A 23,572-nucleotide genomic window follows, 5' to 3' on the forward strand; every position below is an offset into this window, starting at 1 on the left:
TTAAGGATAACAATGATCAAGTTTTTTTATGTATTCGTCATGTGCATAATGAGATGAGTTTGAAATTTGAATCAATAGATTAGAGATAGGTTTTTAGATTTATTTTTTTTTTTAACTTGGAGCGGGTTTTGGGTATTGTCTTATCTTACTCCACTTTGTCTTAAAAATTAATTTAATTTAATTTTTATTTTCTTATTTTTGATATATATATAATAAAAAATTACTTTTCAATAAAATAAGTTATAAAACATTACAGTATTTAGTTATTTATAAAACATATATATTTTAATGTAATTAAAATAATTTAAAGAAAAATGTTACAATTTTTTTAAAAAAAGTTTAAACAAGAGAGCATGTATGTGATATTTACTACCCGTCATTTAATTTTTTTAATGGGTAAAGATGAAAATTATTTTAAATAAAATAAAGATAACTTGTGTCAAACGGCATTGTTGTCATTCTTATACACAAAATATAAAAAAATTTCAAATCCTCTTATTTGATTAGTTTGTGAAGCTTAAATGTTGCACGAGAATAACTCCTTGACGAGCAATTGTGTAGTGAAAGAAATGGTTGGACGAGGCATTATCTAGTAGGTGCAGAGCACTATCAAAATTGTACATTTTCCCACCACATTCCATTCCTTCCCGCTATGAAACTTCCACTCAACTTGCAAGCATGAATCTTGGCATTGCAGAATATCTACACCTACTCTACAATAGGACAGGTAGCCCCGTAGGCCCTAGCCCACATCCAGTAGTTTGCATGTATGCCTTTTATCCTCACATTATGAGAACAAGTCAGACCTTTAAGATAACATATCTGTAGTTTTTAACTTTTTATATTTGATTGGTCTGAACCAATCTCAACTGCCACCACCAAACAACCCCTACGCCTTTCAAAATGTTAATACAAAAACCACGGATTTTATAGTCATAGGAACCAATCTCAAGTTCCGAACCAGCAGCCTAGCCACAGCGAGACCTCCATCGGTTCAATCAAGTTGAATTTGAATATGTACCGAATACTTGACTCATTGGCCTCGTTCGTTTCCTTCTCCTACCATTCAACCTTAATATAATGCTAGCAAGAGGCTCCTCCTCCGACTGAGACGTTTGGTATTCAAATCCAATCATTAAGAATGTCCTGAATTTCTAAAGCCCACTAGGCAGCCAAGGAAAATATCAGTTGTACAACTTAGAAAATAAAAAAAAATCATAAAATGACACGTATGACAGATGGAGATGACGGGCCCATCGACGAGGCAGGATTGAAAATCCATACACGACGCCCCGTTGGTGGTTCCTGATTCTGTTTTTGTGGCTCTCATTCACTCCCCAATCCAATCCATTTTTTATGGCTACCATTCATGCATTTGTCTATTCCCCTCCAACTCCAACCTCCACCTCATTCATACCTTAAAATAAAAGGATTAACGACAGGATAAAGACTAGGTTGTTCTAAATAATAACCTCATCGGGTGAAAAGCAGAGGTGGATCAGTCGTTTACTATCTACATTAACGTATAGGATAATATAAAAATCTCATCATTTTTTGAGGTTAGGTCAGATACCATTCCAAAGGTCGGGCCATTTCACCAATCATAGTCAGAAACTAGACAAAATTACATCTCCTTGACCTTGAAACCGAGTCTACCCGATAAGTTGCGCCACCATTGCTAGCCCCACAGACTAACTTCTGATACCATCCATCTATTTATATATACGAATAGTTTACATAAAAAGTTGACGCTGGTGTCATTCGGTTAATATACATATGTTTATCATTTTTTCTTAGCAGAATGTGGGTAGAGGAAAATTCACATTGGATTCAACTGGCTACAAGAAAATCTTGTAAGTGTAATTGAGTCGGGTGAAACGTGGAAGGCTTCCATTAATGAAGTGAGATAAGTGTAAAAGCAATTCGAGAAGCAATGAATTAGAAGGTTGAAAATGAGGATTAAGGGCCATATATGAATAATTTAATGATTTGGCGATGGATTTAGTTGGCTCTATTATTTCTCTGTAAGAATTTACAAAAGAATGTATTGTGAATTATATAAAAAAAGAAAAAATAAATATAATAGGTATCAAAATAAATATGGTTTCTTGAATTAAGATAATCAAACATTGCTCTTGATTTATTTAAAATAAATATTATTTACTAAATTAATATAATCAAATATTATTCATTTGATTGCTCTAAATTTATGAAAACATTGACTTTGACTTAAATGGATTTTTAACATTTTGTGTGTGTCATGTTGTCGTTCAATATTTATTTTTTTAAATACGATCCATCCAACAGGAGTGGAAATGAATATGGACGTTCAATTTGTCTCAAATATGATGAAGACATCCTTTGATAAAAGATCTAATAAAAACATAAAATTATTGTTATTATTATTATTATTATTATTATTAATTGTAATACATAAAAAGGGTTCCCCTCAAATTGAAATTTGTCTTCTCAACCATTCTCACTATGATTATGTTGTCAAAATAAAAACTTTGCATACTCTAAAAACATTTTCTCTCATCTTTTTTGCCAGTGTATAATTACTTATGTTTTTTAAAATTATCAGAAATTGACTAGAAAAACATAGTAAGTGAAAAAAATTCATAATTTTATGATTTCAAGAATTCGTGAAATAACAAATCTATCATTGTAAGTCATAATTGATATTATAGAATGAGACTTTTATTTCTCTTATCATTTTTAATTTTTTTAAAAAGTTTTTCTGAGATATTGTAAGACATGAATGCCACAAAATAAGAAGATAATTTGATTTCACTACAGTATAAAATTTGTGTAAAAAGTATATTTGATGTAATGACAAACATTAATGGAAATCTAGAAGGCTCCTATATCGAGGTCCTTTTTTATTTTCTAAAATTTTATATAAGAATGCACTGTGAATTATAAAAATAAAAGGAAGAATAAATATTATTTAGTAGAATGAGGGTATCAAATATTATTAATATTGAATTATTAATATTTATAAAAATATTAATTGAAATTCTTTCTTAACCACCTGCGTGTGTCCTGCAATCATGTGTATGTCATGTCATTTTATGTCAAATTGTCATTATGAGTTCTATCATTTTGTATCCGACCTTCACGAAAATCTTAAAGTATGGCTGAGTCGACGAAACGTGGAAGGCTTCGATTAATGAAATGAGATAGGTGTCAAAAACAGTTCCAAAAGGAATGAAAGTGTAATGAATTAAAGGTTGAAAATGGAAGTAAAGGGCCATATATTCAGAGAAGGACAACTCGTGTCTTTGAGAAACACGCTGCAAGTGTCAAAGGAACACAGGGTGGTAATTGGTGGCTCTCGTTCAATGCCACTCTCAAATTGACCCACAGGGTGGGGAATGAGAGGTTGGTATTTGGAGTTGACCGCCACTGGCCCGTCAAGGGCGGATGAAGTGAGAGGCCTTCAACATTTCCATTGCATGTACATTTGGTCAAGATCAATTGTGTGCGCATGTTGACCATTGCCCAAGTCCTCCTAGGAATTTATGGCAGGGTTTATGCCTTGGATTTATTTCTCCTCACAGATATAATTTATGAAATATGAAATATCTTCTATTTTATCAAAAATTGAAAAAAAAAATGCCATGACACAGTGGAAAACATTTTGGGTATAAATCCCAGCTAGCCATGTTGGCTGATTATAACACACCTAAAGCAGCAATAAAGAAAATGGGTTTTCCAGTTTATCATAATCTCCACTTTTTCCATTTTTATTAGACAACTTGCCCATTTAAAAATCCACGTCGATGCAAGTGGCCTGTTTGCTGATGTGGCAGGAATTAAAGAATTGGGTAAAAATTGGTCCCAAAAGAATAGCAGGAAAGATTTTTTTAGCGACGAATTTCTCCCTCGGTCTGGTGAGTCGGCCAATCATCTGTGGCCATGTCAGCAAGAACATGGTTTCAGGCTTTCAGCGCAATGACAGGTCAATTATTTTTGCCCATACTAATATTATACTCAAGGAAAAGCCCACTTGCAGATCCTTCAACAAATATATAAAAACACAAGTCACAATGTATCCTCATAAGAAAAATTAAGGGCGCGGAGTTTCGTGTTGTCTTGTGCTCAGCTCTCCTCTCTCTCTAGCTCGTCTCAAAAATATTGCTCTGGTTAATGAAGATTATTCAAAGAAATATTAGAGGAGCGGCATCATCACAGACGTCACTCTAGAGCTTCTTCCCTTCCAAGTTGCGGGAGAGAGTGTGTGTATTTCACGGCATCATATCTCCCATCTCTTTTTATCTGTTTTGGCATTCTCTATCCCTTCTTTGATTCTCTTCACCACCAACACTACTACTGCTACTCCACTATCACCAATTCACCACGCCTACAAAGCAAGGAGAAGTGAGTCTCTCCCTCTCAAACACATACGCACCCCGTGCGTCACCACTTTTATCATTCGTCTCTTGAATTATTCATCCATTGTTTTCCGTGATTGACCTTGATTATATTTCATTTAACATCTGTTGTTTCAAGGTCATGTGGCCTAGATTAGTCGCCAATAAGTTTCTCAGGAAGAGGATTTGCAGCAACAACTTCGTTGCAGATTTTCCAAGCAACTCCGGAGCGTTGCTGCAGATTCCGACCCTTGACGAAGAGTCTCTCGTCTCTACGCCCATCATCGATCAGAAGGAGATACCCAAGTACAAGTAAGCAAACAGTTCCACAGTACTTGTCCTTTTTTCCTATTCCTTGAATTGGCTTATCTGCCCGTATATATTGACTATTCATTAGAATCCATGTAGTATATGTCTGATTTCTTTTCCTGGTGGTAATCAAAGGATTTTTGTTAGTACTTGGAACGTCGGTGGGGTTGCGCCACCTGAAGGTTTGAATATCGAGGATTGGCTGGACACATGCAAGACCTCCTGTGACATCTATGTTTTAGGGTAATTTTCCAAAACTCCGGCTAAAAAAAAAAAGAAAAGGAAAATATGAAAAAATCTGAGACCACAAGAAATGGAATAGTGAGGGTTGAATCTCTAGAAAGTTATGATGATTTGAGATGCATTTGTCAATTTATATGACGTTAGCTAATATATCCAGGTTTCAAGAAGTGGTGCCTCTTAATGCAGCGAATATTCTAGGATCTGAGAATAGTAAGATTGCCATGAAATGGAATTCTTTGATCAGAGAAGCTCTGAACAAGAGGGTAAGAAGTCGAGACAAGAATGAAATAGATAAACAAGCTGGAGAAATGCAAAATGGATTTCCTGTAAAAGATGGAAAATTGGTAATTGAAAGCAGAGTTCCTCAAGACTTCAGGTGCATCATAAGCAAGCAAATGGTGGGGATACTGATCTCAGTTTGGGTTCGAGGTAGTCTTCTTCCATACATACAGCACCCAAGTGTCTCCTGTGTAGGCTGCGGCATCATGGGCTGCCTAGGGAACAAGGTATACATGTACACGATTTCACAATCCCATGCAAAGCTCTCAATAGATCACAATACTAGTTAAATCCCCATTCACAAAACCATCACCTTGCAACACTTTTCTTTTGGAGGTGATCATGATCATGATCATCCACTCCATAATTTTAATTGGAAAATAAAGCCATCTTGTATGACCTTGGTTTGCAGGGTTCAGTGTCTGTTAGATTCCAGTTACATGGAACAAGCTTCTGCTTTGTTTGCTGTCATCTAGCTTCAGGGGGAAGAGTGGGGCATGAGAGGCATAGGAATTCTAATGCGGCAGATATACTATCTCGAACAAGCTTTCCTAGAGGCCCTTCACTTGATATGCCGCAAAAGATTCTAGACCATGAGTATGTATATTAATTACATGCATTGCAACGGCCCAAACTGATTCGTTAATTCTTCATTAATCTTTTAATTAAGTTGTGGTTATTTAATCCTATATTGCAAATCACTCAAATAAGACACCGACATAAGAACGATGATTTGAAAACCTACACAACATTAATTAGACTTAATGCTTGTTTCCCGGAGCTATCGAAGTTGTCGCCATTGAATTTCAGGCCAAAAGATCATATTAAATTAATTTTTCCAGTGATTATACAATTAGTCAATTAGTCAGCCTTTTACATATTTCAAATCTGGGCCGTTTATGAGAGATTTTAAATGCCTGAGCTTAATGGGCTAAATGGGTAGCTAATCCACCTGAAATGGATTCCTTACTAGGTGCTAAGCCATCTATTAATTAAATATTTTTCTTCTAAGTTGCCTTTTTTCTAAAGAAGGAAGTTAAAAATTGTTGCTTTAAGCCCATTAAGCTCACTAAGCCGATTAATATAATATTTGAATTATCATCTAATCATGGATCTGGTTCATTGCAGTCGAGTGATTCTGCTTGGAGACTTGAATTATAGGGTCTCCCTTCCGGAGGAAACGACGAGGTTACTTGTGGATAAAAGAGAGTGGAGTACCCTGCTTGAGAATGATCAGGTAGGCAACCAAACCAAATTAACCAGACCATCAAACTGTGGATTGTTCCTCAGGAATGATTTATTATTTATTGGTCTAAGGTGCTTGACGTGAATTTTGCATGGAATATTGAAGCTAATGATGGAGGTGATGGATGGGCAAGTGCTTGGAGGTTGGCACGAAGGACCCATCGAATTTGCTCCTACTTACAAATATTATCCGAATTCCGACGTATACTATGGAGGCGGTCAAGGCCAAAAAGGCGAGAAGAGACGCGCTCCTGCCTGGTAATTAATTAACTTGATTATCGTTAATTTCATTGCAGCTTCTTCAATACTCAGAAGTAAATTCATTCGGGAGCGTCCTTGGATGAGAAATTAATTAATAAAAATTGGTCTATTTCAATTAGGTGCGATAGAATAATTTGGTACGGGAAGGGGCTAAAGCAACAACTTTACACGAGAGGAGAGGTGAAGATATCGGATCACCGACCAGTGAAGGCAATTTTTACAGCCGAAGTTGGGGTATTACTAACACTGAAAGAATTCCAGACCTTCTTCCTGACGTCAGACAGGTTTGAACAAATTGCTAGCCGGTTTGATCCGATCTCCACTGATGAGTTTCTATGCAGTGGCAGATCAAGCTTCCATATTTGAGACTAAATTTATTTAAGAATTAAAAAGAAAAAAAGAAAGGCAGCACGAGAAGCTTCTGTTTGTCTTGCTTGAAGTTGCTGATGAGTGTACAGTGATGTTGATTTTCATTTTCTCGTTGTTTTCCGCCATAAAGGCTGTCTGTGTCACGCTTTCTTATTCAATGGATCATATCATTATAAAATTTAATTTGCAAGGTTTTGTTTGGGCCCTGGGGTCCCTCGATTATGATCCAAAATTTTAATTGCACACGATGCCCCCAAGAAGGGCTGCATATATGCTACTCCCCAGTCTCCGTGCACGCATGTGGCCCCACATCTTTATTAGAAATTAATTGAATTTCCAATGATTGGGCACACCCAGGGCGAAAAATCAAATTAATAGATTGCAGGATCTCGACCATGTGATCCATGGACAAAGGTCAATGACTGAAATGGGGTATTTTTGGAATAAATAAAAGTGTTATGCCAAATTGCCATCTCAGAGTTCAGTGCTTTTTAAGTGGAGGGATCATCTCCCCGTCCGTAGAGTAATTTAGTGTAATGCATGCAATCCAGATATGATTTAATAAGGAGAAGTGGTTTGAAGAAATTATGGGCATGTTTTGGCCGGGACCGATTCTCTAATTGTGGGGTTGGTGAATGGTGACCATATGGTAGGTATGTGTTATGATGATCTCCATATGGCGTTTACAAAATGAAAAAACCTTTGAGTTAATTACAGTTAATGATTTAGCACCATCCTATCATCATCCCCTTGGGACAAACTTTCAGAAGACTATGCATACATGCTTAGGGTTTGTTTTGTTGAAGTAGAGAAAGGATTATTGAGAAACAATGATTTGACTTTTTCATTGATTAAGAATGGACACAAACCTAAAACACAAAAATAGGAAACAATCTACCCAAAACACAAAAATAGGAAATAATCTACCCAAAACACAAAAACAGGAAACAATCCTATAATTAGCCCAAAACATAAAAATAGGAAATTACAACTAATTTGAAGAATTTAAAAATAGAACGAAAATCTATTGTAAAAAATTCTCTAATATGCCCCATAGAGATGAAGCCAATCTTGACCTGTAATTCTTGAAAGTGGCTTCGTGGAAGCAGTTTAGTAAGAGAGTCGACGAGTTGATCCGTTGAGGAAATTGGATGACAATCAAGATAGACAATATAGACACTTTGTGTTGAAGAGTAACCAAGAAAAATACAAGGAGTGAAACAAGAGTCAAGTTTATGTTGAGAATAAGGACGAAACCACGGATAACATAAGCAATCGAACACCTAAAGTTTAGTGTAGTTGGGTGGAGACTCAAAGAGTTTGTCAAAAGGAGATGAGAGATGTAGTGTGGGTATGGACATACGGTTGATGAGATATACAATAGTGGCAAAGGCGTAAGTCCAATAAGTTAGAGAGCCCTTGATACATCGCTATAATTGTTCCTTCAATTGTCTAATATGACCACAAGATGGTTTGGCATAGATACTGGTTAAGGTTTATCATGCATCAAGGGAAGTAGTGGTGCGGGCAATAAGCGATTGTAGTGAAACGGAGATAGCACCAAGGAGAACGCTAAAGATGAGACAATCCTGATGCTTCCAGGTTGTATATGTCGGATTTAGGGATGCAACACCTAATGCTTCCAGGTTGTATATGTCTGATTTAGGGATGCAACACCAATGATAGTAGCGGTGGGTGGTGGTGGAGTATGAGTGTCATCAATAAGGTGATGAAGATCATAGCCTTCAAGAAGAGATTGGATTTGAAGGCTCCATGTGAGATAATTGATGGATGACAATTTGGTAATATCGAAAAGATTGATTGTAAGGAGGGGATGGTGAGGATCTTGAGAGTAAAGCCATTGAGGAGAGTGGTTGTAGAGTTCTTTTGGTTTTTCGGGGAAAAAAAAAATACACCCAAGAAGATTAGGCTCTGATATCATGTTGGAGTAAAGAGGGGATTATTGAGAAACAATGACTTGATTTTTTCATTGATTACGAATGAATATATATACACAAATCTAAAACACAAAAATAGGAAACAATCTACCCAAAACACAAAAATAGGAAATTACAACTGATTAGAAGAATTTAAAAATATAAAGAAAATCTATTGTAACGAATTCTCTAATATGTTTGTTGAATGTTCTTAAAAACAAATTTTTATTTCTAGAAAAAAAACAAGCTTTATAATTAGAAAATAAAAACATAATATCTACTCATAACATTGTTTTTTGTTATTTTTATTTTTTTCATTTATTTTTGCTATTTTAAAAAATAAGTATGCAAATATAAAAATGATTAAAAATAACATTTGATAGATAAAAATTATTTTTTAAAAACAAATTTAAAACGTACAAAATAAGTTAAAAACGTTTCAAATTTTAAAACAAACGTTTATTGTATAAAGTATTGAAAAATAGTTTCTAAAAACATTTTAAAAAACAAACTTTCATTATACAAAATATTGGGTAAAGGTTTTTAAAAACAGTTCTTATAAACAGTTTTCTAAAACAGTTTTTGAAAATATTTTCTGGTTTTATTTTTCATTTTACTATGAGGCATGCCAAAAAGCAGCTTGTAGTCTACAAGTTTAAATAAATATTAGGTTATTACTTTTTTCTTTTGGAGTTCCATGTAGAAGAAGAAGTTTTATAAGTTATTAGTGGTTGTGCATCTTCCATTATTCTCAAACGAGTCAATATAATTCAAACTAAATACACCTTCAACATGATTTTAGTTTAGCATGATACAAGTTGAATTTTTTAAGTTTGCAGACAAATGTATTTTAATACGAAAATTAAAAAACATTTGGAGTGTGTTTAACAATATTTTTATTTAAAGTGCTTTTAGTGAAAGTGTTTTCAAGAAAATCGTTTATCATAAGTTTCTTCAGAAGATATTATAAGTGATTTTTCAATATTATAAATAGTTTTTCAAAAATTTAAAAGTGTTTCCAAATTTTACAAAATAATTAAAACTTATTTTGTAACTATTTTCAAAAACATTTTTTTGTTCTAAAAAAATAGGAAAAGATATTTGATAAGAAAAAATAAAAAAAACAATTTTCTATTGATAAAAATAGAAAATAAGGCGTTTTCACAAAACATCTTATAACTTTTTTATTTTATGTTTTTGCTTATTTTCTGATGATTGTTTTAAAAAATGATTACACAAATATAGATACTAATTAAAAATAAAGGATTATATATAAAAATTATTTTTAAAATATATTTAAAAACAAAGAAAACATCTTTAAAATACTTTAGTTTTTAAATAGATATTTGTTTTACAAAATATAAAAGAACAATTTTTGAAAACAATTTTAAGATAATAATTTTTTTTAAATAGTTTCTAAACTTAAGTATTAAAGAAAGTTATAGTCCGAAAAATAGAAACAAAAAGAATCATGATTCAAATTTGTGTTGGTTAACCTAGTGGGTTTTCTAACGGAGTAGTATATAATTTAAAAAAAATTAAAACATAAAAAATTAATTTTAAAATCATGACATATTTGAATATTTAGTAACACTCAAATAGAATGTAAAAGTTTATTTTGTTTTTAAAGAATGAATTCTTTGTCTTTTTAAAAAACTCGTATAATATAAAAAGTGAATTCATCTTTTTGAAAAACAAGTTGAGTATAAAAATAAAAGAAAAAATGATAAAAAGTATCGTATTTTTATATTTATTTTTTAAATAACTATATTTTAATAAATTTCTTAAAAAATAAATATTTAGAAAAGAAAAATCCTAACCTTGTTGGTCCAATTCAAGTTTGTCAAATTTCACCACATCAAAGTCAAATGTTTTGAATTTATAGCGTACCATTCTAATCATATACCTACGTCATATTGACTTTGATTGTACGTTTTTTTAAAACCATTTAAAAATATAATTGATGAAATAATTAGATTAAAATACCAGTTTTTAATTTTTTTATTTATTTATATTTTAATGGTTATCGTGATCCATACGTTTAGTCCCAGTTTTCAAAAGGTTACGTGATTAAAAGAGTATTTGAAAACATAATTTTTAAAATTTAAAATTTTATTATTTTTAACATAAAAATATCTTTATTATTTTATTATAAAATAATCATTTTAAAAAAAAATTTATATGCAAATATTTAAAATAAAAAAGCATCTATATAAAAAAATAATTACTTTTCAGAGAAAAAAATGAAAAGGATTAAATTTACCATTTCAAGATTATTTCGTCCTTTTGACCAAATATTTATTTTCAGGACTCCCGGCAAAATTCGCCGTTCAAGATTAGCCGCCGAAGACCAAAAATTGCATTCACACTTGGTATCACCCACAGAGAGAGATGAGAGGCGAGTGGTTTTCGGGGAGTGTGAGACATCGAGTGTTGGCGTTTCTCATCCAATCCGCTCATGTTTGTATTTCTTTTTTATTCAATTCTTTATGTATTTATTTTTTCTTACTTCAATTGCATTCTTTATTTGAATTTGATGTTTTCTTTCATTTTCTCGTGAAAGAAAAGCGACTTGAAGTTACTCCGATTGTTAAATACACTTCGTTATCGCTCTTCGCTGACCGATTCTACCCCCGTCTTCCCAGGTGACCTTACAATTACTTTATATAGATATGTGATCCCATTGATTTTGTTTTCTATTTGCGTTTTTTAATTTGTTAGATTAATTAATCATCTGCATTGGGGTTCTCAAATTTTGATAATGGAATGTAATCGTTTTGGTTGTGCATTTCTTATTATTTACACTGAAGAAAACGGTAATGCCAAAACCTAAAAGTTTTGAGATGACTGAAACCAAATGTCAAAGGTTGGGGCATATTCTTTGATTTTGAAATTTGTGAGCATGCTGTTGTTTTTTGACCTAGTGGCTAATGAAAAATTAATAAAGTTTTAATTAAAAGATCCAGGAACTGTCATCTACCTAACAAAGTTAATCAGTGTCCAGCCATGGTGTGGTCATCATTTACCCTGTCAGGAAACATGTTTTGCATCAATACTTGGGGAATTTTTGAGTGGGTGTTTGGTAACCAAGGCTTAAGTCATTAAGTGCTGATACAGATACCTCATGGACTCTGGTGAAGGCCACAAGTGTCCCTCAATCTCAAGCCATAAGTTGACTGTCTAGTAATCAAGCCACAGGGCATGTTAATGTCCTTAGCCTCAAAAGCCTTGGAAAAACATTGGGTTTTTTTTTTTAAAATAAAAATTATTTATTTATTATTATTATTTATTTATTTATTTTTTATAGATGGTCGATCTACATATCAAGAGCCTCAGTGTTATTTTTTTTGGCTTTGGTTGGAAGGGAGATAGTGTTTACTTGTTTAATGGGAGCAAATGGTACCATAGGAGTCAATTTTTGATACTTTTCCACAAATTCTAGCTTAAACAACTTGTGTAATGTGATATAGGTGAGGATTAAATTTGAATGATTTTTTTATCAGTTAATACATATTGAAGGTCTAACCTCTCATATCCAGACTTAATTGCTTTTGCTTGGCGCCACCTTCAAATCCAAATCTCGTTCAGAGCCTTTATGAAAAAGGTGTGAAAGAATGTTAGCAAATTGGACATCCTACTACTTCTACCAAGCCTTAAGGGGCAGTCAGCTTATCCTAACTGGGATCAGGATTCAGGAGCTTATTTTCAAACTTATTCTTTCATACTAGGTTACATATGCACTTGTCCTTGACAATGCCCTGATTGTGTTCCTGTCCTGGGTTTTAAAGACTTTGCCATATTGTCGTTGTTTGTATCACATTGAAGCCATGGCATCATCGATTGAATGCAGCTATTTTCATAGCACTTGATTTTCTGTTTTCAAGAGATTCAGAAAATGGGCAGGGGCATGGACTGAGTTGAGGCAAGGTATTCATTAAGAAAGAGGCTGCTTCTGAACTTCACTTTTCTTGGAAAATGAAAAGAAACTTCACTTTTATGGTGGCATCTGGAGGAGAGTGATTCATTGTCGTTGAAGGTGTTGGCTGTAACATGTGTTATTAGGCTTCCTGATGGCCATCAAAATGCACATAATAGTTGTCTGTGGAAAGGTGGTTTCAACAAGGTAATAACTTTCAACAAATGAATCAAGCTTGAAGTAGGACATGACAGTGGGAAGATGGCCTAAGAAAGCATTGTACCTCTTTGGAGGATACAATGTAACAGTATAGCATGAGATGTAAATGCAAAGGTGTGTTAGCATTGGACCATTTCCGATGACAAAGTGGAATAAAACCCCTCTTCCACAGGAATATTCAAGATAGCATGTTGGATCATTTGAAGATTGATGTGGCTTTACAACTAGAGACTAGATTCTTAGGGTAAGGGTGGGTGAAGCTAAAAATTGGAGAGAGGAGATAGATTTTTCTATCAAAACCCGTTATTACCATAATGCAGGGGTGAGGATGTCATGTTCAATGAAAATACTGTCCAAGGTTTTAGCCTGAGAATATAGCAGTTTTTTATCTGCATTATTCTATCAACAAAATGGTGGATACAAAACAGGAAATTTGTAATTTATATGCCCTATGAAACTACACTCCAGAGTGTCAAAGTAAGCAAGACTATTCCATTTGGCCACATGGGAGAGTTTCTTCCTCATATTTATGGTTGTTTTGGGGTAATGGGATTGGTTCGAGAAGTTCAATGAATGCTGGAGTTTTAAGATCTTTACAGTTTTGTGATTATTTGCATTTTCTGAATAGCTCTATGTGCAGTGATGAGTTTATTCATAAAATTATATGCACTCAGTGAAGCAATTGAATCTCTACTTGGCATCCGAACATTGTTTTAAATATGCTACAATCTATTTTGCAAGGTTTTGGGTGTGGGTAATGCATATAGGTGATGGATTCATCCATATTGTTGAGACTTCAGTATTCATCAATAAAAGACATCCCAACATTCTATCTAAAGTGAGGGATTTATGGTGGACTCAAACTCTATATAAATTAAATCATGAGCTGCAGTTGTTCATTGATTTTTGAAGTTCTGATGCTTTTAAATTAAGGACACCATCAGTTCATCCCTTGTGTGACTGTATTCTTCTTGTTATTGGTTTGAATGTGTTTTATTTTTAAAACATTTGAATGAGTACAGATCCTATACATGCGTCTGTATCATGGCATGTTTTGACCTGAGTACTTCACATGATCTGTGGTGTTCAAGTAACTTAATTCCTACTGTAATGAACTTAAGATCACTTTACCTAGACTTGTCCAAAATTAAAATACACTGCTGAAGTTGATGAATTTCGATTCCTTATCATGCTTGATATGAATAAGTTTCAAAATTAGACTCACTGATATGCAAATGAGCAAGCTAAAACACATGGTTGATAGTGCAACTTCTTTCAATATATCATTTATTGATGCACATATTTCAGTTGTAGCTTGTGCTCTGAATTCTGCATTATTTATTGCCCAACCTCAAACACTATACAGTTTACATCTGCAGTGGTTGTTGCTAATTGCCTTGAGTACCATCATTTGCTAGTGAAAAGGAAAGAAAATGACAATAGTTGCAATTGTAAAACTTAATTAGAGGATGAGTGGACAATGGAATTGTTTCATTTTCTTTAAGCTTTTGTTAACTGAAAATTTGTATATATTCAATTGTTTTCTTCTTCTAATTTTCTAATTATTGCATTGAATTTGCAAAGGTTAATGCAGGTGAAGCACACAGGAAGTTGGCTATTGCAACCCATGAGAGAGAGCCATTTGCAGCTGTTTGCCCTCATTTCTATATGGATCTCCAGCAAAGTGGGTTCATGCTTTAGTATCATAGACTTTCTTCATTGAACCCATTATTTTGTTTATTGCTTATCATACCAATGTTTTGCAGATACATGATTCTCGGCCACTTTCCATGAAAAGTTTGAAATCCTTGGGAGATGGTATTATCAATGAGCAACATTTTACAACTCGAGATTTTTTGGAAGCAGTAAGCTAGTAAATTCTCTATATTGGTTTCAAAAATGGGTTACTCTACTGTCACTTCCATGGTGATTGACAAAATACACTGTAGGAAGTGGTCTTAATGCAGGTAAAATTTCAGAATAAAAAGTTTTTATATACTACTGTTCAGGTTTCCAACTTAGATTTTTAATATTTGTTTTAAGGTACTGAATTTTGAGATTGGAGCGTCAAATATTGCTTTTGTGTTCCTTGAAGAGCTTCTTATTCAGTTCAAGTGAGTTTCTTGGTCAACAATAAAATTGTAGTTTCCTTCTGTAGATGATCAAGTTCATTTAGGTATACACCTTGTGTTTTTGGGTTCCAGGGGAATAGCAAAAGTTGGGGAACTAGTAAACTTTGAAGCCTGCCTGGATATCATGGATCTTCTCTATGAAAAGGAGGAGACATCAGTTCTTTATAGCTCTCCTTGTTCACTTGCTGCATCTATCTTGGCATGTTCTTCTACGGTTCTACCTACCAATTTATTAAGTTCTGTGCTCTGCTATTTATTTTTTTGTTAAGAGTTGTCATCCTTTTGCAGGTTGCTTCTTATGTCATCACTGTCCCTCGACAGAAGTGGGAGTTTCCTGTTCTGCCCTGGGGTATGATTCCACCTTCAGTTAATGACTTTTTGATTATTGCTACCTTTATAGAATGAGTTCTAACTAATTATTTTATAAAATAAATGTCTTTAATTTTACCAAAAAAAGAAAAAAAGACTAATTATGTCATTTGAGTCTGCTAAAAGACCCTGAATCATATTCATTATTTTAGTTTATTCAAATGCTCAAGACCATTTGAAACTTCTAGGACTGCTAATCAATCTGGGTTGAGGTGGGAAGTTGGAACAATAAAAGATCCACTCAAGCACCCTGCTGGATGTGGGCTTGAGTCCTTTTATCGGCTGAAAAGGGCCTATATGGGCTCAGGTGGCTTTGGGCCTGGATGTGGATTAATGGATCACTAGATCTTCAAGCATTTCATTTATATCTTTTCCTCTGCCTTCAACAAAATCATAGATATAATTTTTTTTAAATTTTAAAATGATTCAGTTTAAATAATATGTTAGATACTAAAAGCCTGATATTTTACAATGAAGAACTAAATTTAATGATAGCTTAATACGTATAATCAGAATAAAAAAGGGTTCAATGTCAATTTTTTTTTTTAAATTCAAATTATTATGCTTAAACATCAAATATCTGGTTTTCTTAGATAAAGACGTGGTGTCATATGCAATTAAAATTTTCAGAATATTTGGGCAAAAAGCATAAAATAGTGCCCACATTTAAAAATAAAAAATAAAAAATCTCCATTTATTTATTAAGTTGTATTTCCTTTCAAGAAGTACTTTAATTTGAGATGAGTGAAAAAATTCATCAAAAATATTTCTATCCAAAACAAAAGAAAGTAAGGGTTATTTTCCCTTTAATCAAATACCCTGAAATCTTATAAATACCCACCGCCAAAATCTGCGATTCAGTTGGTCGAATCAACCCCAGAACAAGACCAATATAACAAACGTGGTTGTATGGTGGGAAAATTATCATTATAGGGTTGGGTAATGGTTACTTTTATTCAGCCAATGAATCACTCTCTGAGTGTCACAATGATTTAAATTTCCAATCACCGGAAGTCTGGTGGTTGTAACTCTCATTTCATGAAACGTGTAGGTTTTGACAGACAACAACTTCTTTCTTTTTCCATACAGGCCAGTAACGTTGACTTCTGACCACGTGCTGTATATTAGAACATCACTGTGGTCCATCCTGCAATTAGTGCCATGAAATGTATTAAATTCCTGTAGATACCACCGGTTTAAGTGAAAGCTAAATTATTTTTGGTTCCCTTTCTGTTGGGCTCTAATTTGTGTCCACAAAAACCTTTTTGATGGTATAGATTGGTTATTTGCTTTAATACTTGCCCAGCCTTTTAAATTTCAATAAAAGCAAAATTAGATTCCAAGTCAAAGAACCTGTTCAGATCACCTCAAAATTATGGGGATTTCCAGAAGTTCAATGACTTGCCATCCTAAGCAAGTCCCACATGTGTATGAGTAGTCAGCTTCTCTGCACTTAATCAAGTTTGTGATCTGATGGGTAGGTATGGGGTTTGGATGCTTCCCTTCGAGATGGTCCCCTTACGCATTTTCATTTCAATAGTTGGCCAATTAATAAGATACTAGCGGCTACTAAAGGGGGACTCAGACCACACGTGTGAATGTGATCTATTTACTGGGTGCCATGGTGGGTGGGAGGAGGTTTTGAACAGCCTGTCTAGCTGCTTATTCGTCCTTATCCAAAGGCCACGTCACAGGAACCATGAGGGTCATATTACAAGCTATACAACCGCACCCACTTCCATATATTTAGTTTCTATTGTCTTTCTTTCAAGGGAAGTGATGCTGTTATATCCCGGGCTACCCAATTGTTGTTAGGTCCTTCCTCTGTATTTTCTAACACATGTTTTTATTTTTCCCTTTGTGTGCCATCACTTCTTCACCAAACTCCTACTGGATGCTTGTCATTTTTTTACCATACAACATCTCTGTGGTCTTCCGCAATTAGACAATGTTTTAAACAGATTTGAAACCCGTATGAATATTACCTATCAGTCATAGTCTGTTCTTGGTTGATTTCATTTCAGATGCCCTAAGAAGTAAGAACCAATAATGTAGAAAATAACAAGCTAACAACTTGGAGTGCTGCACGGGCACCGAGCCAACCAAGTTTGGTTTCTGAAACTCTTGGGTTCAAACCTTCCCATTCATTACTGTTTTCCGTGTTAGTCTGCAGGCCCCACTCATGTGACGAATTTGAGTTTGCAAGTATAAGTGACTTTGACTTTGCGATATCTACCTAAAAATCCCCAGATGATTTTTTACAAATATAGAATTTCTGACAGATGAAGACTAAAACTGGAATTCCTGACATAGACAATTAGTAAAATATGGAACTTCTGACATAGATATTATATACTAATGAGGTGTCTTTGGTGGTGCAGTGAAGTTTGCTACCTCATGCAATGAAGAGGATATTATAGAAATTGTTGGGGGCATTCTCAAGCACATATTTGGGCCTTCACTTTGCGTCTGAGGTATGAGGTTTTCATATTTGGAGAGGCCAAAGTCAGTCTGGATGTATTCCAACTTCACTGGCAAGGAATAATGGGTGGGTGGTTCCTCAATACAACTTCAAATCTATGTGTATATGAAGATACGACTCATGGGGGTGGGGCTCCATCTAAGCCACTTGATTTAGATTAGATGGAGGTTTCAGTTTATAAAGTGTTTGTAAAAAGGATAGTCTGTGATTGCTGTTATGCACTTAATAAAATGCTTGGATCCATCAATCCAACTCTGAGAGATTCTTTCCAACACTTAATGATATGTGGTCTCCACCACATTGGCCCATCCATTCCATTGAAAAATTATATAAATTTCTACCTTTTGTTTTGGGGGCCCTCTGGGAACAAGAGTCAAGAATGGGATGCCATAATTGTGACTATGGTTTGCATTTGTTACTAAGCATGAGTTTGTTCATGAATTTCTTATAGTTGAATTAAAAACTTTGGACTAAGCACTTTCCTTCAACATGAGTAGAATTTTATCAGTTTCTCTCTTGTTTTTTACCTGTTTCTCTCTTGTTTTTTACCTAAACTTTTGCACTCAACCTTAAGGCTAGCCCACACCACGTATAGTAGAGCATGCATCACACCCAAATTTGTCAATAGGTAATTGGTATATAGGCAACTCTCCTTCTTGCTACTATTGTAAATGGTGATGCTGCCCATTCCTTCATTACAGTACTAGGCATTCCTTGGTTAGCATTTTTTAAGTATGTCTGTTTTTTTTATTAGTTAAAATTGTAGTGTTTTTATCTTTAAGAAGCAATGCAAGAACTTTCAGAATGCTAGCCCATGATCACTTAAGCATGTTGTCAAACGGATGAACACCAAGCCATCTGATCTCATGATGGGGAGTTGCTTGGATACCACACATCATCAAGGAGTTGACTTGTTTACATAGTGGTGCAGAGGGACAGTCAAAATGCATTATGAAATTATAGTGTTGGTATCATTAAAAAAATCTATTCTACAATCCTCTTGCTCTTCCTGCTCTTGAAGAAAATTATTTGTATGTCTATCACCATGCATTTATGTTAAATTCTTGAAACATTTGTCATCCTTGTTGAGCGTATCTTTCTAGAATTGCACATCAAGATGTTGTCATAGAGAATTCTTGAATACATTATTTTGGCAGCTCATTTTGATGATGTGTGGTGTATCGTAGGCTGTAATCATGATTATATGACTAGAATACAATTTAGTCTTCGATAAGATATTCAAACATTATCTGAAAAACTTTGTCTTAGGTGTGTAATGTGTCTGTTCAAAGATAAGAGTAGCACTAATTTTTTTTCTAGTATCTTTTCAAACATTATTTGAATAGTTGTCAGAGTTGGATGTCTATTCAGAGACCAAACAACTTGAAAATGTAAACAAATCACAGAAACTGCTAATTGGACAAATAACTATCAAATCCATGAATCAAACTTGGTAAAATTCAAACTTCTATAATAAGCTTTTAGTTAATTACATTATGCATGGTCTATTTGTGATGGGGATATAGAATTCATGCAAGGGTTGGTTGTTTTGTCAACGGAACGCATGATATAAAATGTTAAAACCGTTTATTTACACTGTACAATTACTATAGATAAACTTAAGGTAGGTAGGACAATGTGCAATTGAATTAATCACCTACATATTATATACGAGTATGTAGGTTGTCCACTAGGATGAAAAACCCAAAATCTAGGGGTGTCCTAGAGAAGAAACTTTAATTATCAAAAGATCCCTCTTGGCTTTCATACATGATAGTCATTTTAAAACTTCTTGTTTTTATTTCCTTCCATTGTTGTTTCTCATGAAAAATCATTTTCAGATTGTTTCATATGACCTCTTCTTGCTGTCCCAGAGGTTTTTATCAGTTAAAGAAGTGCGAAGTAATACACAAGTCTTGCTGGAAGGAGAAAGAGTCATTCAGTACAAAGATATGATTTGGAGTGACACAGCGATGGAGTAAATCAGCAAGATTACACTGTTTTTGGAGGTATGCTTTAAGAGTTTGCTTGTCTTTAGGATTTGCTAATCATCATTAAAAGCTTAACTAGTCATTAAGAAAACCTTTGGGTTCGTTTGAGGCCAGATTTAGTCCCATTGTGTCGGCTAATAATTCTAAATAACCAACCCCACAATCCACTTGGTGAGAAATAGTACTACTCTATCTCCCCCACCCAACCACCCATTCTTCTTTTTCTTTAATGGTAAAGGTAGGTATGAGTTTTTTCTAAAATTCTATGTGTCAATGTGTCATTGATTTGGTGTTCTCTTTTCTTTAACGATAAAGGTAGGTATATGTGCTCTTCTATTTTTTCCTTAAAGTCATCAGTGATTTTTACATTTACCTCTCCCTCTCTGCTTTTCAATTATCCAATTCTGAATATGGTTCCTGGTGCTGTTTCAAGTCCTGATAAGTGGGAAAGCTTTATGGAAAATGTTCAATTCTTTTGCTGTTGGAGAATGGCTCATTAAATGTGTGATTCAGTTAGCTGTTGTGTACCACTTTTGTACCCAAGTCTTCTATTTCTTAAAAAAAAAAGAAATAGAAATAAGGATATATATATAGATAGATAGATAGAGAGAGAGAGAGAGAGAGAGAGAGAGCCATTTATAACTAAAACTCTCAAATGTCAAAAACTGGTAACCAATTATTGGAAAGGAGGGCAAAATCAAACAATTCTCTGTTCTCTCATTTCTAAACAAACATAAAAGAGGGTGGAAAAGATTGTTAAGGAACAACCAAACAGGACAACCATGTATAGCCTAAATTTTTGTCAAAAAATATAAAATCAGTCTAAAAACTAGTAAAATAAAGCACAGAAATAATTATCACTCTTACATATATTGATGGAGGATCATCATGTCTGGAACATTGGATTCTTGTCTGCTCAACTGCTTTCTATTTTGTTCTTTTCATTTAGGTTTTCTTTGATGCCAAAACATTGTTGTTCACAGAGATAGAATTTCATAACTAATTAGAAACAGTAACAGTAATGGTAAAATTCAAAACTGTGATGGTTGGGGATGTGCTGCAAAGAAGGGCCCATAAGAAATTTCCCACTGACTAATGAAATTGGCATTTTCTTTCTATGATTGTAATGATTGATACCGAAAATAGTAAAGGGTCCATTCATCTACATTTTTCAAGGGCCAGCTATAGTTCCTTTGTCTGTCTTGCACTACAGGTTCTTGCCCCTTTCTCACCCCCAGGGTGGTTGCTAGCAATCCCCCTGCATTATTGCATTAAATACCCATATATTCTGGTAATACCAAATTAATAGCTTATCACTATTGATAATTGTTTTGGAAAACAATAATTCAACCTAATCCGCCAAACCGACTACCATACTTCTAATGATTGTATGGTGAGATAAGATGGTTTTTATGTTGGTAGGTTGTATGTCATCTAGATTAAATTGATATTTGATAATGGTTTTCTTCCCTCTTTAATAATCTGATTGATGCTTTGCATTTTGTTAAATTTTAGGTTTTGATGTTGTGGGGAGGGGTTTAACTGCAGAATTGTTTATTTTTGTATTAGTTTAATGTAGACTATGTAGTGCCATGTGAAGCCAAATTACGTATCTGATGTTGAGGCTTTCACAATGAATAGGTTTTGTCAACTGTAAAACCCATTCGGGAAGCCTACTTTTACCCCAAGTTTTGGGGTGGCGTAGAAGTATAATTGTGGAGGTTCTTGGAAAGGTGGCCCTTTTCAGTTTCCTTTTTCCTTGACACAAAAATTTCCATGATGTCCCTCAAAGCAATAAAGGCTTCTCATGTTTTTCTCTTCCCCTTGGACCCTTCATCCAAGGATAAGATTACCTTGTCTGCCTCCCTCTCCCACGTCAAGTTCCTCCACAGGGAAAAAAAAAGCATAAAAATTGACTTTTAAAACCTTAAAAAATACTTAGGTTTATATTAAAAATATAAAAATAAGTTAAAAATATTTTAGAATAGTTTTCGAAATCTATCTTCTAATTAATTTTATTCCAAAAAAAAAAAAAAATTCATAAAAAATGGCTAATTTTCCTAGTATGCAAATTTGAAGATATGGCCCATCTGGGTGAATGGCCTCTAGCTGTCCCATGCCCTGACCTAATGCAAGAACGAAATATCCCACATTTAAAAATTAAAAGAGAGAAGCCAGCCAAGCCCATACTCTGAACGATAGAATTATATGACAAATGGACGGATGGAATGTCACATCGCGGTAACAAGTACCAACAAATAACAAATACTGTAGGTCCCTTACAACAAAATCCTATCATCCTCATTTTCCTTATCTCTCTCTCTCTTTCTACATATATATATATATATATATATATAAACCCATCTAGTCAGCATGGCCCCTAACTAATCTTCCTATGTCTCCGATTTAATTTCAATATACTTGATAATAATAACCAATCTTTTTTTTTCGTTATAATGATAATGGCTATGACATGGCATCACCTTGAATGAAATCCTACCCACTCATAGGTTTTTGTCTATTTCTTATCATGGGATGATATAAAAAAAAAGGACGTGTTATTTGAGTTACTCGGTCATCGTATAAAATTTTTGCAAAGAAATTGTATTTATAAAGTTATCTTTTAATTTTATCCTACGTGGCAATGGAGAGGGCCCCTCTCCCCCTCTTTTACTGCATGCATTATGATGCCAGGCAGCCAGGGTCGTCTACAAATATCAAATTCGCAGCAGAGTACAATTCCAGATGGACAATCTGAGTGTGATCTGGTACAACCACGGCGCACCAATCTCCATGCCCCCTCACCCTGACCTTTTCCCAGGTAGGACCCGTCCAGCTCAGAAAAATCTTAATTTTCGTGCGGATAAAGTGTTTTATTTTTATTTATTTATTTTCTTTTTTCATTTTTTAATGCAATAGAAGGCATTGATTACGAGTCTTCATAAAAGGGCTAAGCTCTTTTTCTTCGATACGCTCATGTGAAAAACTTTTACCTTAACTTTTTTTATTAAAAAAAAAGAAAAGAAAAAGCTTTTACATTTAAGCATCGGGTGCTCCATTCGTGCATTCCATGCCTTTTGGGTCGTTCGATCGTTTTTGGAAAATTTCGTCTGAGTCAATCCGGTCAAAAAAAGCAAACCAGCAATTCCACTGTTTCCACTCAGTAATTACCTCACGAGTCACGTGTGAACAATGGGGTGACTGTTTTTGACTTGCATGTGAAGCAACCTTACTTAAAATAAATAGCATAGCTCATGGTTGAATTTTTTGCTTTGAACTTTTCGATTGGGTCATTCTAGGGGAGCTAGGAGCCTAGGAGTAGGGCCTGTTTTCGAAAATAAGATTATTTGGTGAATTGTTTTTAAAAGCATTTTTCAATCTGCATCAAATCAAAACTTGTTTCCAAAAATAATCATTTTGTCTTTGTCCAAGTTGTAACTTGTA

At 34.1% G+C, this 23,572-nt stretch overlaps 2 protein-coding genes across 6 annotated transcripts; both read left to right on the forward strand.

Moving 5' to 3' along the window:
- The first annotated feature begins 4,085 nt into the window (after positions 1–4,085).
- Positions 4,086–7,265, forward strand: LOC117912283 (type IV inositol polyphosphate 5-phosphatase 9). 2 transcript variants are annotated; one of them, XM_034826816.1, is made up of 8 exons: positions 4,086–4,383; positions 4,516–4,688; positions 4,821–4,928; positions 5,086–5,434; positions 5,620–5,804; positions 6,336–6,444; positions 6,559–6,710; positions 6,833–7,265. In XM_034826816.1, the coding sequence occupies exons 2-8, from the start codon at positions 4,519–4,521 to the stop codon at positions 7,077–7,079; spliced, it is 1,320 nt and encodes a 439-aa protein (XP_034682707.1). In that variant the 5' UTR covers positions 4,086–4,383; positions 4,516–4,518; the 3' UTR covers positions 7,080–7,265. The 2 variants fall into 2 exon arrangements, with proteins under 2 accessions (XP_034682707.1, XP_034682716.1); XM_034826825.1 differs by having other exon boundaries at positions 6,525–6,710; positions 6,833–6,924.
- Positions 7,266–11,322: 4,057 nt separating this feature from the next.
- LOC117914376 (cyclin-J18) lies at positions 11,323–23,433 on the forward strand. Of its 4 annotated transcripts, XR_004651269.1 has the most exons (11): positions 11,323–11,479; positions 11,588–11,664; positions 14,739–14,838; positions 14,921–15,019; positions 15,104–15,121; positions 15,198–15,268; positions 15,359–15,485; positions 15,575–15,635; positions 18,037–18,203; positions 20,012–20,146; positions 22,823–23,433. XR_004651269.1 is itself a non-coding variant. In XM_034829692.1 (9 exons), the coding sequence occupies exons 1-9, from the start codon at positions 11,411–11,413 to the stop codon at positions 18,126–18,128; spliced, it is 714 nt and encodes a 237-aa protein (XP_034685583.1). In that variant the 5' UTR covers positions 11,323–11,410; the 3' UTR covers positions 18,129–18,447. The 4 variants fall into 4 exon arrangements, 2 of the variants coding, with proteins under 2 accessions (XP_034685583.1, XP_034685601.1); XR_004651270.1 differs by lacking the exon at positions 22,823–23,433 and having other exon boundaries at positions 20,012–20,672; XM_034829692.1 differs by lacking the exons at positions 20,012–20,146; positions 22,823–23,433 and having other exon boundaries at positions 18,037–18,447.
- Positions 23,434–23,572: the final 139 nt, after the last annotated feature.

This window comes from Vitis riparia, chromosome 1 (genome assembly GCF_004353265.1).
Source record: "Vitis riparia cultivar Riparia Gloire de Montpellier isolate 1030 chromosome 1, EGFV_Vit.rip_1.0, whole genome shotgun sequence".
Taxonomy (NCBI): Eukaryota; Viridiplantae; Streptophyta; class Magnoliopsida; order Vitales; family Vitaceae; genus Vitis; species Vitis riparia.

What these genes read in the sequence shown, in the direction of transcription:
- LOC117912283 (XM_034826816.1), top strand. Translation starts at nt 4,519, where the DNA reads ATGTGGCCTAGATTAGTCGCCAATAAGTTTCTCAGGAAGAGGATTTGC. An exon ending in AAGGAGATACCCAAGTACAA is followed by an intron (nt 4,689 to 4,820) that starts GTAAGCAAACAG and finishes TGGTAATCAAAG; the next exon opens with GATTTTTGTTAGTACTTGGA. An exon ending in CAAAAGATTCTAGACCATGA is followed by an intron (nt 5,805 to 6,335) that starts GTATGTATATTA and finishes GGTTCATTGCAG; the next exon opens with TCGAGTGATTCTGCTTGGAG.
- LOC117914376 (XM_034829692.1), top strand. Translation starts at nt 11,411, where the DNA reads ATGAGAGGCGAGTGGTTTTCGGGGAGTGTGAGACATCGAGTGTTGGCG. An exon ending in TTCTACCCCCGTCTTCCCAG is followed by an intron (nt 11,665 to 14,738) that starts GTGACCTTACAA and finishes GAATTTGCAAAG; the next exon opens with GTTAATGCAGGTGAAGCACA. An exon ending in CTATATGGATCTCCAGCAAA is followed by an intron (nt 14,839 to 14,920) that starts GTGGGTTCATGC and finishes AATGTTTTGCAG; the next exon opens with ATACATGATTCTCGGCCACT.